We start from the raw sequence: 15,983 nt of genomic DNA, 5'->3' as shown, positions 1-15,983 counted from the left end.
GGAAGTATTGCCCTAGGGCAAACAGCTGTATGTCCGTGTATGTTTTAAAGATCGCTCTGCATCTGATCTCTATCAAAAGTCCTTCACAAAAATGGAATTATCTCAGCTTTTTGCTCAAAATTTTGTGTTTTTGATGAAACCTACACATATTTGAGAGGTGATAAAAACAGAACACATGAAGGTAGGATGAAACAGATTTTTTTGTTTGAAAGCAGAGGGTCTGTTCTTTTATTTTATATATTTTATGTTTATATATTTAAAAAGGAGCATTTTATGGAAGGCATTAAACTTTTGTGAAAATCATGAAAAATGCTGGCGGTGAAAGAGTTAAACAAAACTGAAAACGAAACAAATGCATTTCAAAATTTGTTTGCAAATATCTTTAAATTTCCTTTTTTCCTGCAGGTCTAATAGCTACATTTTGTCACAATTAGGGATGTTCATATCAGTTAATTTACCCGACCGACAACCGCAGCTTATGAACCGAACATTAACCTTTAACTTGATTTTAATATTGTTGTCATTGAGTAAAAATACAGTTGAAGGTTGTTTGTGAACTAGTAAAAACAAAACATTTCATTTGAACGTGCAAACAGCAGCGACAGATCAACAACAGAACCAGAATTCATACATTATCAGATATTCACGCAACATTACCTTATTAAAAAGCACGCGATCAGTCCAGAGGATTAATATCCAAAAAGGGCAGATTGTCTCTTTTTCATCTAACACAGTGGTCATTTCTAAAGCAGGATGCTTTTCAAAAGTTTAGCTTTTGCGTCGTCTTTCTCCGTTTGTGCAAAAAGAGAGATGTTTATGGTCAGGGTCAGAGGCCATCAGCGAAGGTCTGTCCGGAGGTGCGCCAGACGGAGACGGATCGCGGCATCTTGCGGACACGCGCATCTCCGTTTAGCTTCCAAACACGCACACAAATTATTTCTCATACAAATGATTACTTTAACAGACCGTCAGGGCAGAAATAATTTGTGTCATTTACAGGACATTCACAAATTAAAGATAGAAAAGTGGCGAAATGTCTGTCGGCTCATGAAGACACGCACCGTGCGTTAACAAATATTTTTTCTTTTAACTGATAATGTTAATCGGTCATTATTCTTACCTTCGGTTAACGGTCAATGTGAACATCCCTAGTCACAATACATAAGTTGACTACCGTAACAACATTTTGCTTTGATTGTATCCTCACTAACAGTAGAGCGACTGTTATAAGCCATTGACCTAAATATTATTAGTTACTGTATTTACAAGGTCAGACACTTTGTCTCTGAAATCAGGAAGCAAAGTCTTCACTCTCTCATTTTCAACCTCATACTTTGCTTTACTTTTAAATCATGTTTTACTGTAAAATGATTTGCTACCACTGATGCCTGAGGGAGGGTATTTTCATAAAGTATGAACCAGCTGTGAACGCTTGCCGCCAGCCGGCAACTCTCACGGGCTGCTTGAGAAACCAACAAAGACATTCAGGTTTTCTCATTTGTGTTGGGACAACAACATCTCTGTCCATCTGCCTTGTGAAGCTCTGTTTACGTGTGAAAACAGCTGTATTTGGCCACTCACAATCCGCAAGCAGAGATCGGTTTCACACTTCAATAACTGGATCCAGCGCTTTGAAGCTTTTGAAGAGCCCTTTGCAGGAAAATAACAGAGCGTAGGGTCTGACATCGGATACGTTTTTAAAAGAGCGTTTAGAGACGATATGTCAGTAAACAACACAGCTGTTTTATCATCCAAACGTGGGATTTTAAAGTTAAATAACGTCAACCAAACCTGAATTTACAAGACTGCTTTAAAGCCTCTTACAGGACTCACAAAAGGTGCCTGATAATAGCACATTCACAAGGTGTGTCAGGCTTACGGTTAGATGAACTGGTTGACCTATAGCTAGCTATGGAAAATCAAGCCACATTAGAGCGCAGATATTATTTTGTTTTGCCAACTCAGCAGCAGGTTTCAATGCTGGCATCGACCCAGTGGCCATCTGGTGCACGTCCAGTTTTCAAGGGAGTATTTTTCTGATTCAGATAAAACCCAAGTTTGAGAAAAACCACACCACAATCCCATTCACCCAGTTGAACACATGTTCGAGCTGTCACATTTATACCACAAATCGTATCTCTATTACAGGTCTAGACTCTAAGCCCAGATAAAAACAATAAGGTATGTATGACACTACATGATATTACAGTTCTGGCAGAAAAACAAAAGGAAATATACAGCCACCAGCCACTGGTGCATGCTGTTGTTATCTGCAAAGACTTTAATAAGGTGGCCTATTGGTACTTTAGTGCTTACATGCCCAATCAAAGACATTTGAGCGGAGCCAAATCCAAGCAAGATGAGCACTGCAGGTGGAGCTGAGAGCATTAAGCCTTTAAGGCATCATGGTTCTGACAGACCAAGCTAATAAAATCCAGAAAAGGTAAAATCATCAAAGCATAAAGCAAAGTCGTGATACGTATAGTATCGTGAGGCCCTTTCCAATGCAGCCCTCCATTAAACTCATATCAAATGCAAACATTTTACACCTTTTATATAGAGCCCGACCGATTTATCGTTTTGCCGATTTTATCGGCCGATATGAGCATGTCGCAGATATATCTGTATCGGCGTATTAGCCGCAGATATGAAGCCGATATGAACGTTCCTTACAGAACACATTAAATGCTTTTGAAAGATGTAAGTACTTGTTTGTCCAGCAGAGTGCGCCCTATTGGTTGCTAATGGCGACTCAGGTCACTCACTGTAGTGACATCAGCCAATCCCCCACCCCCTTCACTTCAGTCAGTCTCTCAGTTCAGATGGCGGCCGCGGCAGTCACGCGGTTTCTTCAAAACATTTTACACCTGGTATTAAGGCGCGCTTTGGTCGATTGGATTATAAGTGGACGAGAGAGACACATTCCTGTTTACATTTGGTGGTTTTAATCAGTCTTTTTTGTCCACTTGCGAGTTGTTTCAAACGCAAGCGGAAGAAATGACGCGAGGCGGAGAAAGGACGCGCTTAAACTGACGTGCAGTCTGTGGGAGTACAGCTGCTTGTGCTGTTACATGCTCATTTCAAAGCAATTGATTAAATAAGCTCGCGCAACTTTACACCCTTTCTTAAATAAAAGAGGCGGAGAGCAGACGCTTTAGTTTTATAAAAGTTTAAAGTCCCGGCAGAACACTGTGGGTTCGTGTTATAAAAAAGTTGTGCAGTACATTAAACATTAGCCTACATCAGTATGTTGTCAGTAATTCAAGCATTGTCGTCTTAACGGTAAGTTTTTAATTAATTTGTGAAGTCCATAACTTACTCTAAAGCTAATAAACAATGACTTTATAAGTTTCCATTTTTTAAAATAAGCCCTATATAACATTATTCTCGTTAAAACTGACAATGGTTTAAGTTATATGTATTTTGTTTTGTTTGTGTTTTAAAGTTATTTATAATAAGTCAAATTTACTGTTTTTTGCACTTATATCAGAATCATTTTGGATAATAAAGTTTATTGTTAACTTGTAAAACACACCTGCCTATATTACATATCTTTGTCACGTCATTTTAAGTGTTTGATCACCACATTTGTGGTGTGATCATAGAGTGATCATTGCAAAAAGTATTCATATATAGTATATTCTGTTAATGTATATAGTGTATTCTATGTACAGTACTGTAGTAGTATAATATACTGTAGTATATGTGTACTGTACTATAATATGCACATAATGAATATCGGCCGATATATCGTTATCGGTCTTTTTTTACTCTGTAATATCTGTATCGGCATCGGCCCAAAAAAATGCATATCGGTCGGGCTCTACTTTTATATGACAGACTTCCTATTTACAGTTCACAAGTTCACCCCTAAATCTAATCTGATTGCGAAAGTAAGCATATTTTGGTGTACTGTCATGGGGAGGGCTCCAAGATCCAAATCCGGGGTATGACCCAAACCTGAAGAACTCCCCCATCCCCAAAGTGGGATAAAAACAGATTAGAGTGGGGAGTTGGGGTGGTGGAGGGATGTCGGAAAATGATCTCTGCACTGAGGTAGGTAGGTAGGTAAACTTACATACCATGCACTTTTCAGGAATCATCTTTACCTTTCAGCACCAGCAAAGATTTAAAACCATGTGAAGTCATAATAAGTGGGTATCTGCAATTTACACCATTCACAATTCAAGGACTTTATCCTCAAATATATTCAATAAAACTCAAGCCAAATAAGTACACGGTTAAAACTTTCTGTAGAAGTGACCGCATTACTGGCAGCTGTTTGCCGGTGACTTACTGTAGGTTTAAATGTATGTTATTTACAGGCAACTGTTTGTTAACCGTTAAATAAACATTAAAAGTCTGCATCTTTACGTAATAAAACTAAAATAACACCCTCATGTAAATCATTCTAGGAGCCAAAACAGGAAAAGGTTGATGAGGAGAATTTCAGGTGTGCTTTGTATGAGGCTGTTGTATTCTGTAAAGACAATGACTTGTTAATGTTTAATGTTCATTTAACCTTAAACAAACTTGTGCCATTGGATAACATACATTTAAATCTACAGTAAGTTACTGGCAAACAGCTTCATAACTACAGCAAATGTTTTACAGTACATTAAAGTAATTCCCAGATGCCAAGCACCTAAACAGAGTAAGAAAAACACTACAGTGGTATGTTGAAACATCACCTGTTACACAGACCGGCTTATTTATGCCAAACTAGCGTTAAATCCCTCCAGCTTAGCTTTAATGGGGTCCCGTCATTTGTCACAGTACTAATCATTGATGGCAAGAGCAGCAAACAGTGGCACCATAGGGTCCATTCCACTTTATTTCACAGCCGTACCTCCCCGTCTGACGGCCCCTGTGATATGCCACACAGGCCCAGTGTGAGATTTCTCATTGCATGTTTGGACAATCTGGTAAAGACTGGTGGCTCACAATGGCTTTAACACCAGGAAATGAGGACGATTTTGCACTTTGTCCACCCTGGGTGGTCTCGGATCATGCCTCTGGCTGTACAATTAGTGCCACAAAATAACCCAAATCACCAATTTCTCAGAACAGCATTGCAAATTTGTGGAAACAACAAGATTTTATCAGCATGAATTGGCTCTGGTGATGAAATTTCAAACAATTCACTATAAACTGCCAATACGGAACAAACAGCAATAGACCGATGAAAGCCAGAGTACAACAAAATCATGCCGTTACACGAACAGCACGACTACAAAGGTTTTTAAACGCACAGGTTTCCCACACTGAGATCATACCTTCCAGAGATTAACAATAGGTTCGAACCAGATAGCCCGCTTTCCTTCCAGCCCCCTAAACTTAGATTGGTATAATTTGGACCATCTGGTCCCTCTTTAGAAATGACAAGTTCTTTGATGGAGTTTGGGAAAAGACCTTTGAGGGATGAGAGACGAGGACCCCAGAGCCCAGGAAACATTCCCTTTCCCACACTGCTAACGCACTCATCGTCTCCTCTTATATGAGCAATAGAGAGAGTGATGGAAAGAGAGAGAGAGGGAGAGGATGAGACAGTAAAGTGACAAAGAGAGGAAGTAAATAAGACTGAGTGGGGAGTTAAGAGCAAGAAAGCAAAGAATGCAATGAGAGCTCTTCATCCGAAAGTTTGGCTCTTGCCAAGAAAACCAGGGTCATCATTTGGCCTCATTAACATACTCTTAAAAAAATGCTGAGTTATTTTCAGCCCAACATTGGGTCAAAAAGGGACAAAGTGAACTCTTGAGTTAAATCAACCAACAAATGTTTATATTTGACCCAGCATTTTGCATTTAAACAGAAATGCATAGCTTATATTAAAGTAATAGTCTACTCATTTCAATATTAAACTATGTTATTACCTTAACTAAGAAGAGTTGATACATACCTCTATCATCTTAGTGCGTGCACGTAAGCGCTGGGGCGCGCTGCGACACTTCGATAGCATTTAGCTTAGCCCCATTCATTCAATGGTACCATTTAGAGATAAAGTTAGAAGTGACCAAACACATCAACGTTTTTCCTATTTAAGACGAGTAGTTATACGAGCAAGTTTGGTGGTACAAAATAAAACGTAGCGCTTTTCTAGGTGTATTTAAAAAAGGAACTATATTGTATGGCGGAACAGCACTTTTGGGAGTACTTCAACTCGCCTGAAAAATCCGCTCCCCTTCTCCCTTCTCATAATGGGAGAGGGAGGGTGTTACTGCGCCGAGTCGAAGTACTCCCAAAAGTGCTATTCCGCCATACAATATAGTTCCTCTTTTAAATCCGCTTAGAAAAGCCCTACGTTTTATTTTGTGCCACCAAACAATACCGAAAAATACACAACTCAATCTGCCGTATTGACTTTTCTGACCCCGACATGCGCAGTGGGAACCACCTGTGACGTGAACCGTGAAGGAGTCTATTCTGTATCTGTATCGACTGCTTCCAGTGATTGGCCCCAATAATCCTAATCAAAGCACCCTTAGTTGAAAATAAGACAGCATTTATATATATATAAAAAATTTGACATTTTTAAAGAAAGCCATCGCTAAGAAAATTAGTCAAGAATGCTGTGTACTCTCCAAAGCAATGTGCGCTATATTTCTCCAGATTTAAGAAATTACAGACAGATGCTTGAACAGAAGTGAAAACAAGGACAGCTCGTGTTTAGCAGACATGAGGGCAACATGTGAAACTGAGCTCCATCACAAATAAAAGACAGTAGTAGCCTCTCGGCATGAAAACATTTATTAGTGCATGATTAGATTATGCAAAGATTGACATAGAAGGACATACTAAAGCATTAAAACAATACTAGGGGTGGGCGATATGACCAAAATCTTCTATCACGATAGGATTAATTTTATATCATGATAACGATATGTATCACGGTAGAGTTTTTTATGTTTTAATAAGGTTTAAATCTTTAATACCATAGAAATGTTCATAATTCTCACAAAAAACATATACAAGCATAGAAAGAAGATAAAAACAAACAAAACTCAAGCTCTCTGAAGATACACAGTCAATAAGAATGATAATAAATAATTATGCATGTATGTATAGGCCTATATATATTTTTATTTAAGGTAGAAAAGTGATTTAATCAGGAGCAGTGAGAGATTTTTTTCTCAATGCTGTTTGATTAACACGAGTGACAGACAGGAGCAAAATTAGGTAACTTCCCCTTTAAGACCAAAGTCCGGATCCAATACACTGTTACACATGCGCTTTCTCTTTTAGCTGTTTACTTTCTCTTAAGACCTTACTGGTCGTGTTTATGATGATGCTTGCAAAGACGGGAATTTTGACGCATATGTGTATTTAAGGCCAATAAAGCGGGAAAAATGCTCACGAGCTTAATAAGCAGAGGTCGCGCGACTTGCGCGCTCCTCACAGACAGAAAGAGCAGCGGTTGCGCGACTTGTCCGCTCCTGACACACAGAAAGAACGCACGCATACAGATCTGTTGTCTGTGTTTCAATGGCTTAAAATAACTTGTTTTAAAACTGCAGTGCTTAAATACGTGTACAAACGTTACGTTTTCGCGACCACACGCACAGGAGCGTGACGTGGGCACGTAACCTCGATAGAAACGATAGTCCAAAATCTCTACCGGTTGACAAATTTCTACCGGTTAATTTTGTCTACCGGTTTATCGCCCACCCCTAAACAATACAATGCTGAATATACTGCTGTGGACAAGTGCTCAGGATTCTGCTTTCTATCACCAAGGGAGGAAACAGGCCACGATAAGAGCCATTCACAAGCTCAAGTTAATGAATCACCAACTGTTACAGTTTATCAGATGAAAAGGAAATTCTTGACCTCCACAAATTCTCCAGAGCATTTTGAAATTGCAATTTTATCTAAATTTCTCCCATTCAACAATTTTTAAAGATCAGAGATATACAATGATGGCCGCTGAAAGGCCCTGGCTACGTATGAGCCATGTTGCTGTACAGACCTCTGTGTTCCTCATGCTATTGGCCACTGCAATAGAAATCTTAAGACGACGTTTTCACACAGCTAAAACTAAAAAATAAAGCATTGCTAAAGAATGACTAGGCCAGATATTGAACTAATCAGCGTCCTGCGAGATAAATAGCCTTTAACATATAGGACAATTCAGCAAAAACTACTCTACAGAAATGTATTTCGACACATATCTGGCACTCAAATCAGAGTAAGGTGTATGACACAATATAGCTTAAAATATGTTTGCAACCCCTCTGGGCTCAGTCTGTCGGTTACGTCGAGTAATTTAAAACATGCAGTATAAATAATCTTCAATTATGCTGACCTGTCTTCAACCACACTGAATTTATTTGTCTGTACAAGTTCAGAATCAAATGCATATGTACCGAAAAATTCATGAGTTAGCGTCTAGGTGATGATGAGTCACATTTTTCGGTTTCATCTCCGAATTGGTTAATAAAGTTCGTGCAGATTCACATTTGATCCGTTTTGAAACCCTCAATGCCTAATTTCCCCCGCTCGTATCTCCTCATACCCCAAGAATCAGCTACGCCAAGCCAAATCTGCACACCGTCATGGGACTCCAAGCAGTGTCGAGTTGAGACATGCCTGTTTCCGCTTCGACCGTCCCAACGAAGGAAGAATAAACATAAAAGCCATCAAAGGAAAGAAGAAAATAAAAGCTTATGGCTGGGACTCAGCCTTCTTGTGGGTTCCCACCTACAGAGTTACTTTACACAAAGTGGGGAACTGCAGATCACATTAATAATGAAAAGTGTAAATAATAAAACAATTGTACATTTTGGTACAAAAGAGTCTGTATGAAGTATGTGTGTCCGCTTCAGCCCATCATTAGTGACCATCAAGGCCAAGTAATTACAGACCTACTGACCTACTATGTTCATCCCCCACACAGAAGGCCGGTGCACTCACAAAATCACTGGACAAACATTCTCATAAGACTACATACACTAACCAATCCTTAAAGGTAATGCGGGTCATTTCGGCATCACAGAAGGGATTTTGTTTAAGCAGCAACCTGGGCATGACAGCATTTAGCAGTTAATCTGAACAATGGAAGACGAGGGTGACATTTAAAATGATTATTCACTACTACTAAAGCAAATGCTTAGGAATAAAGATAAATAACTTCTAAACCATTTCTTTCCTAGACATGAATTATATCTCAAATTGAATTGCTTTTTACTTTTCCAGGTAACTGGATTAAGTCACACAGACTTTTCTCTCCATTGACATCCATTCATTAACTTATGGGCGAACAAGTCAGATCAAAAACACAACATTTCGACTCTAAATAATCTCTGACCTCCAAATTCATATCATGTGAAGCCAAAATACTTTCGTCACCTGTTCAAAAGGCTATTCAAATGTAAAATGACCACACCAACAAAGCAACTGCAAGAAGAAGAGACCATTGTGAACAGACGTGTTAGAGACCATGTGTTAACAAATGGGTTTGAATTAGTCAAGTGTGTGATGGGACATTAACATTGAAATCACTTCCTGTCCTATTAAGCCAATTCACATGTCTTATTGACACACTGACTGCAGACAAGGACGTGCTTATTAATTTCGTTTGGTTATAGTGATTGGTAATGAGTTGTGTAATCTTTCACATTGCATTGAAAGCCCACATAGGTCATGGCTTGCTGGGACACTGCTAATTGGTTGCGTTAATGCTATTTTCCCACTGTTTTGCTTAGGTTGGCAGAAAATCAATGATTCATCTATGAACACATAATGCCTGCCATAGGAAACCAGCAGAGATTTCTTCATGTATATAACAGATGGTTACTTTGGTCTGCATTATAATCTAAAATGGAACTATTTTATCATTTTAGATACACAATTTTTGTGCTTTGGCTACATTCATCGTGCTTTTATACAAAATCTGGTGTATAAATGTTTTACCTTAACAACACTTTGAAAAGTTATAGGAGTACCTTAACGTATTAACGCATTTAACGTACTTCGTACGATTGTATTTACGTAATTTCTGTAGTTCGATTGGATGCATTACGTTAGCAACGCAAAGGTCATTAGCTCGAATCCCAGAGGGAACACAAGATATGTACTGTATAGATGAATGTACTGTAAGTTACTTTAGATAAAAGCATCTATCATGTGCATAAAATTGTGATATATAAATACATTTACAAGAATTAACTAGTAGAAATAAAGTTTACGTAAAGTTACTTTGAGCCATGTCAATTAGGAACGTAAATAGTTATCGCCTAGAGCTATCAAACAGAGCCTCTAGTTAGCAAGACGAAGTGATTTGATTTATTGGAGGGTTTTTTTTAGTTTGAGAAAGGTTAAAGTGGCGGATGTTTTATCTGTGGTGATGAAGCGCGTGCATAAGTGTATTTTACTACACAATAAACCCTCGCGGTGCACAAACACAAGCTGTATTTGCGGTAACGCAAACTGTCTTACCGAGATGCAGGGTCAGATTGATGGCGTGAGGGTACTGGATGCCCGCTAACATTGTCTGGCTTTGCCACCAGGTGGTATCCGCTTGGTTGTTGTAGTCGGTGAGATACACAGCGCTGTGATGCTGTCGCGGGTCCCCGGCATCGCAGATGTGGCATGATTTGGTGACCCCCGTCACCCCGGTCTGTACGCAGTACTCTTCCGGCGGAGAGCCGCAAGTGTTGGTGGACACTACGGTCATGTTGAAAGCCGCGTTAACAAACTCCGGCATGCAGCGCTGAGGCACATTATCACCATCTACACATTCATCCATGGCCGAGTGAGTGACCGCTGCCCAAAAAGTCAATAATAAAAAGTGGAAAAGTACCGAGCGCGACATTGTGTCCGTCTGTTTACGCGACTTTTAATACCTTTGCTGTCTTGAATCCTTGCAACCTTGCAAACTTTGCGGTAACTCGCCCAGCTACCTTGTGTGCGGATTTATAAGTAAAACCATGCGGGAAACAGTGGCGACCGCTTCACCTCCGAGAAAGCGACCGTCTCAACTTCTCTCGAGCAAACGTCCAGTTTATTTGGGCTTTGTAAGCACCGCCATGAGGAAAAAAGTTTGGGAGAAAAGGAACTATATCCGACTACACCCTGCGAGCTAGTGCGCAAGTCAACGAACTTCCAAAAAAAATCCCTGCGTCTACTTCCGCCTAAAGGATGCTTTGATGGACCGCCGAGCCGCTAAACAAGGCAAGTACGAATGGACGGAGAGACGTGAGGGGCGTGGCGTGATTGGTGTGGGCGTGGTATGATATTTTCCCAAATGGTCACTTTTTTAGTCAACTCCAGCGGGGGGGCGAATTTCATACTTAACAGATTCTTAACGAGGCGAATCGAGCGTTGACGATTCGTAAACAGATCAACAGATTTCTGTGTTTACACACTAATTTTGCCATCAGATAATATGTGTTTGAAAAAGTATTTTGTAAAAGCTGGGTAACATCACTCCATATAGCTAGCTGGTATAATTATAGGCCTATGTTAAAAGTTAAGTACACCTTGTAGTTTATTTAATGTAAACTTTCTATGATCTGTATCTTCACATTTACCTGTCTTATAATAGACATCCTTTTTAAATGAATCCCCTGTGCTATGAATAACCAAGGGAAGATAGATACTTGCTGTAAGCAGAGGGGTCAAAGAGCAAGGTTATATATACTCTACTAGTCAAGGGTGTATCCAAAACTTTAAATAGCTTAGTGACTGTTTTATTGACTGTTTATTAATATTTTACCAACATTGTTTCAAAGATAATAGGTAACTAATAGAATGGTTCTCCCACCCTTTCTCTCCATTAAATTTAAGGAGGGGAATGATGGACCAGACATCTTTTTAGGCAAGCTTTGGAAAACAAGAAAGGGAATTTTATATTCTCAGATGTGCATTTAATTTAAAAAAAAAAGTAGGGGAGAGAGTAAGGACGGTTGTAACACTTTTTGAATTTCCTTAATTTTCTCATAGACTGTTTGCATTGGAAAGCCAAGATGTTTATACAATAAACCCACACCTGTCTGCTACTCAACCACACTGCTGTAACATGTGTACATATGATAATAAATGTAAAATTTATATTTGAATAGACAAAGTCAAATGTTGCAACTGACCCCACAATAGGGGACACTTGCAACATTTATTAAAATGTAATACCATCAGTCTTTAACATAATCTTTGCCCTTTATTTTGTTTGTGCACAGCACAATAAGTTCATTATTGCAACTGTCCCTACACTAACAGCCATGATAAAACTTGCTATGCTAGCTTGACAGACTAGCTTAGACACATGATACCAATTAGAAGTTAAGAAATCACAGATTAATATTATATATATATATAATATATTACTTTACAATTCTTTGTACAAACTGTTCAGACGGTGTGACAAAAACTCTGATCATAAAAAGATTACTTTTTTACCTTAAAAAGTGTTTTGTGTTGATAAGAATTGGCACATGTGGCTGATTTCTTCCTGGAGCGGGGGGAGGGTCTTATTGAACCCTCACAAAGCTGATTGGTTGAATAAGCCATTTTTTTTTTATTAAACAAATATTCATGTACAAACAATAAGGCAATAATAATAGTGGTTAACATTAAACGTACAAATCAGGTGCAGATGTATACAACAATAATACACATACACAAAAATTATATATATATATATAAATTAAATAATAATTAAATGCAAAATAATAATAATAATAAAAAAAAAATAATAAAAATAATAATAAGGGGCTAGGGTTTTTCTTCTAAATCATATTCACATATGATAGACAAAAGACTAGTTGCATTTTTCTTCTTATGGTTGAATAAGCCATGTTTGAAACAGTCCCCACTCTCCCCTTCTAATAATATTTCAAAGAATATTAATAATATCCAGAGATTTTTATTTTTGTGCCAATATTGTCCCACCTCAATACAATAACAGAACAAACAGTGTTTACACAATCATTAATGCAGTTAAAACATGTTTGTTACATATACCTCAAATTCATATTTATACTTAAACCACTGTAATTATACGCTAAAGCTGGATTTGACTGCCCACAACATTCGATAATAATAAGTAAATGGTGATCAAAAAAAAATATACTTAATACAAATTTAGATATAAATAAAAATAACAGGTAATACTGGCCTCTAAGCTATGAAAGTAGTGGTATAGCAAGCATTGCCATTGATTTAGCAGCACAAAAGGTTGAGGGTTTGAACGCAAGGAACACATACTGATAAAAATGTATACATTGTAATGCGCTGTAAGTGACTTTGGATGAAAGTGTCTGCCAAATGCAAGAATGTAAATGTAGATAAGACCTACTATACAAGATACTATTCATTATCATCATTAGCTTAATTAATATCTCAGATTGTCAACAAGCAGCAGATTCATCAGCTCCACTGTTAAGAAACATTCCTTAGGATAATGCTGTTAGGATTTAATCAAAACGCATTCCCTGGTGATCAAAGAAACCTTGGTGTTAAATCCCAGAGTTAATCAGTTTCCAACTGTGTCGATTAATTGGTTTAATTAACATTTCTTTAATTGCATGAAATCATATTGTAACCAGTGGAGATATATGATGGGTAAAATTTTAATAGAGCTGCTCATATTTATCTCAAATATTTGGCCAAATATTAATTGTACATAGAGGCAAGTTACAGGATGTCTACGTATCTTAACATTCTTGTAATATCATAAAACCTCTCACCCTGTGCATTCTACTAAGTTGCTGTCTATCCATCAGTCAGCTAACCTCAGTCTCACTACATCTAGCACGAGCCAAATGACAGATTTATTCCTGTGTCAAAATGAAAAATGATTTCTCAACGCTCAAAAAACAAGTGTCCTGTTGCCTCAGGCTCAGGCATGTCCAAGAAATGCATTGTCTCACTTTACCTTTATAACTTTGAACACATTCATCAGCAATTGTTCTTAAAGGGGAGTTAGTCTCTCCTGGATACGAGAGGTATGTCTGACCTAGAGACTTAAACTATTTTGTTTTAACCATAAAAGTTCCTGCATTCTCTGGACTGTAACTATGTAGACTGTATGTCTGATATTTTGCAGGCAAAGGCATATGAATGCTTAAAGATTGTTGTATTTAAACTAACAAAGAAACTGCAGTTTGTATATGGAGTTATATTTGCAAATATGAAACTGTATAAAGTTGTGAGCTATAAAACCAAATAAAACCTAAATATCCTCTTTGTGGTCCTACATCTCCCTCTATTGGCAATCATTAGCAAACACCTTTGCTCTTAGGTCAAGAAACCCTTTTTAAAGCAACCATACAGTTTTACTGTTTTTCGTGTAAAAATGTTTTTTTTTTTTTTGTTAAACATGACTTAAAGGAATAGTTCACCTCAAAATGAAATTTAGCCCATACTTTACTCATCCTTAATGCCATCAGGTGGGACTTTCTTTCTTTCACCCCAACACTGCAAAAAATGATTTTCTTACTTAGTATTTTTGTCTTGTTTTCAGTAGAAATATCTAAAAAATCTTAAATCAAGATGTATTTTCTTGATGAGCAAAATGACCTAAGAAAATAAGTCTAGTTTTTAGACAAAAACTATGAAATGTAAGTGAATTTGTGCTTAAAACAAGCCAAATTATCTGCCAATGGGGTGAGAAAATTTTGCTTAAATTAAGTGTTTAAGAAAAAAAGAAAACTTATTTTTAGATTTTTTTCTCACCCCATTGGCAGATATTTTTGCTTGTTTTAAGTTTAAATTTACTTAAATTGTATATTTTTCGTCATTTTGCTCATCGAGAAAAAGCATCTTCATTTAAGAATTTTTAAATATTTCTACTAACAACAAGACAAAAATACTAAGTAAGAAAGTCATTTTTTGCAGTGTATATACTGTCTCTTTTCTCATTTTAAAAGATCCGAAAAGCGCATTCATCCATCAAAAACGAATCCATATGTTTATTAAATTTCTTTAAAGGTAAAGCGATGGATATTTTTAACAGCCTTTCGCCTGACCTCACCTCTCTCACTAGTCTAGCAGTAGCTAATTTTTCAAATATAAATTTTTCTTCATAAAAATCCATCGCTTTACCTCAGTAGATATGTAATAACTGTATGAATTAGGTTTTTAATGGATTGATGTGCTTTTTAGAGCTTTAAAAGTGGAGCACTATCCACAACCTTACGTTATAATCTGAAAAGTGCCAGAGTATTATTTGATATAAATGTTTGACTGAAATAATAAAGTCATATACACATTGGATGGCTTTAGGGGTGAGTATAAGATGGGCTAATGTTTATTTTGGGGTGAACTATTTGGTCTGTATACTGCTGACTTACACATCCACATATCATGAAAATCTGACTTTTTCCATGTTTAAGGGCTATACTGGGTCCACAGTGCTTCTATCAACCTTGAAAATGTAAAAAAGATCAACCCAGTAACCTTGTTTTGGTAAACCATTCTCTGCAAGAATGTGAAAAAATAGGTTATTGAAATTTGGCTCCCCTTGTGATATCAGAAGGGGATAATACCACCCCTTAATCTGTACTATCCAACTACGGCACTGCCATTTAGTGCAGAGATCAAACACTTTTTTTATTTGAAAGAAAACACACCCAAAAATGGCATACATGGTATTTTGAGCTAGAACTTGCTCTGGGGACACCAAAGATTTAGGACATCTTAAAGAGCAGCTAACCTAGGTGTTGTCATCAATATAAAAATAGTCTTTGGTGTCCCCAGAATGTGTCCGTTAAGTTTCATCTCAAAATACACCACAGATCTTTCATTATACGATAGTGTTGTAGTCAAGACCACCTAAACCGAGACCAAGTCTTGACCAAGACAGGCCGAGACCGAGACAAGACCAAGACTTTAAAGGGTCGAGACCAAGACAGACCGAGACCAAGACCAGTGCAAGTCACTGCATTAAAACACTTATGATAAAATGTGTAATATGCAAATGATTAGGCACTTCTTGTCTGTTTGTGTACGTGCGTGCGTGCGTGTGTGCTATCAGAGAAGTTGATCAA

The 15,983-nt window shown here is 37.7% G+C and overlaps 1 protein-coding gene across 1 annotated transcript in view; it reads right to left on the bottom strand.

The window, feature by feature from the left end:
- The window catches only part of lamc1 (laminin, gamma 1), a 77,405-nt gene extending 66,265 nt beyond the window's left edge, over positions 1 to 11,140 (bottom strand). Inside the window, exon 1 of the mRNA XM_065276631.2 lies at positions 10,435 to 11,140. Within this exon, the coding sequence (XP_065132703.1) occupies positions 10,435 to 10,810 (376 nt within the window). The 5' untranslated portion in view covers positions 10,811 to 11,140. The remainder of the gene's footprint in view (positions 1 to 10,434) is intronic.
- Between the last annotated feature and the right edge of the window lie 4,843 nt (positions 11,141 to 15,983).

Source organism: Paramisgurnus dabryanus, chromosome 6, assembly GCF_030506205.2.
Source record: "Paramisgurnus dabryanus chromosome 6, PD_genome_1.1, whole genome shotgun sequence".
In the NCBI taxonomy this organism is placed as follows: Eukaryota; Metazoa; Chordata; class Actinopteri; order Cypriniformes; family Cobitidae; genus Paramisgurnus; species Paramisgurnus dabryanus.
This window is presented reverse-complemented; position numbering and strand designations above follow the sequence as displayed.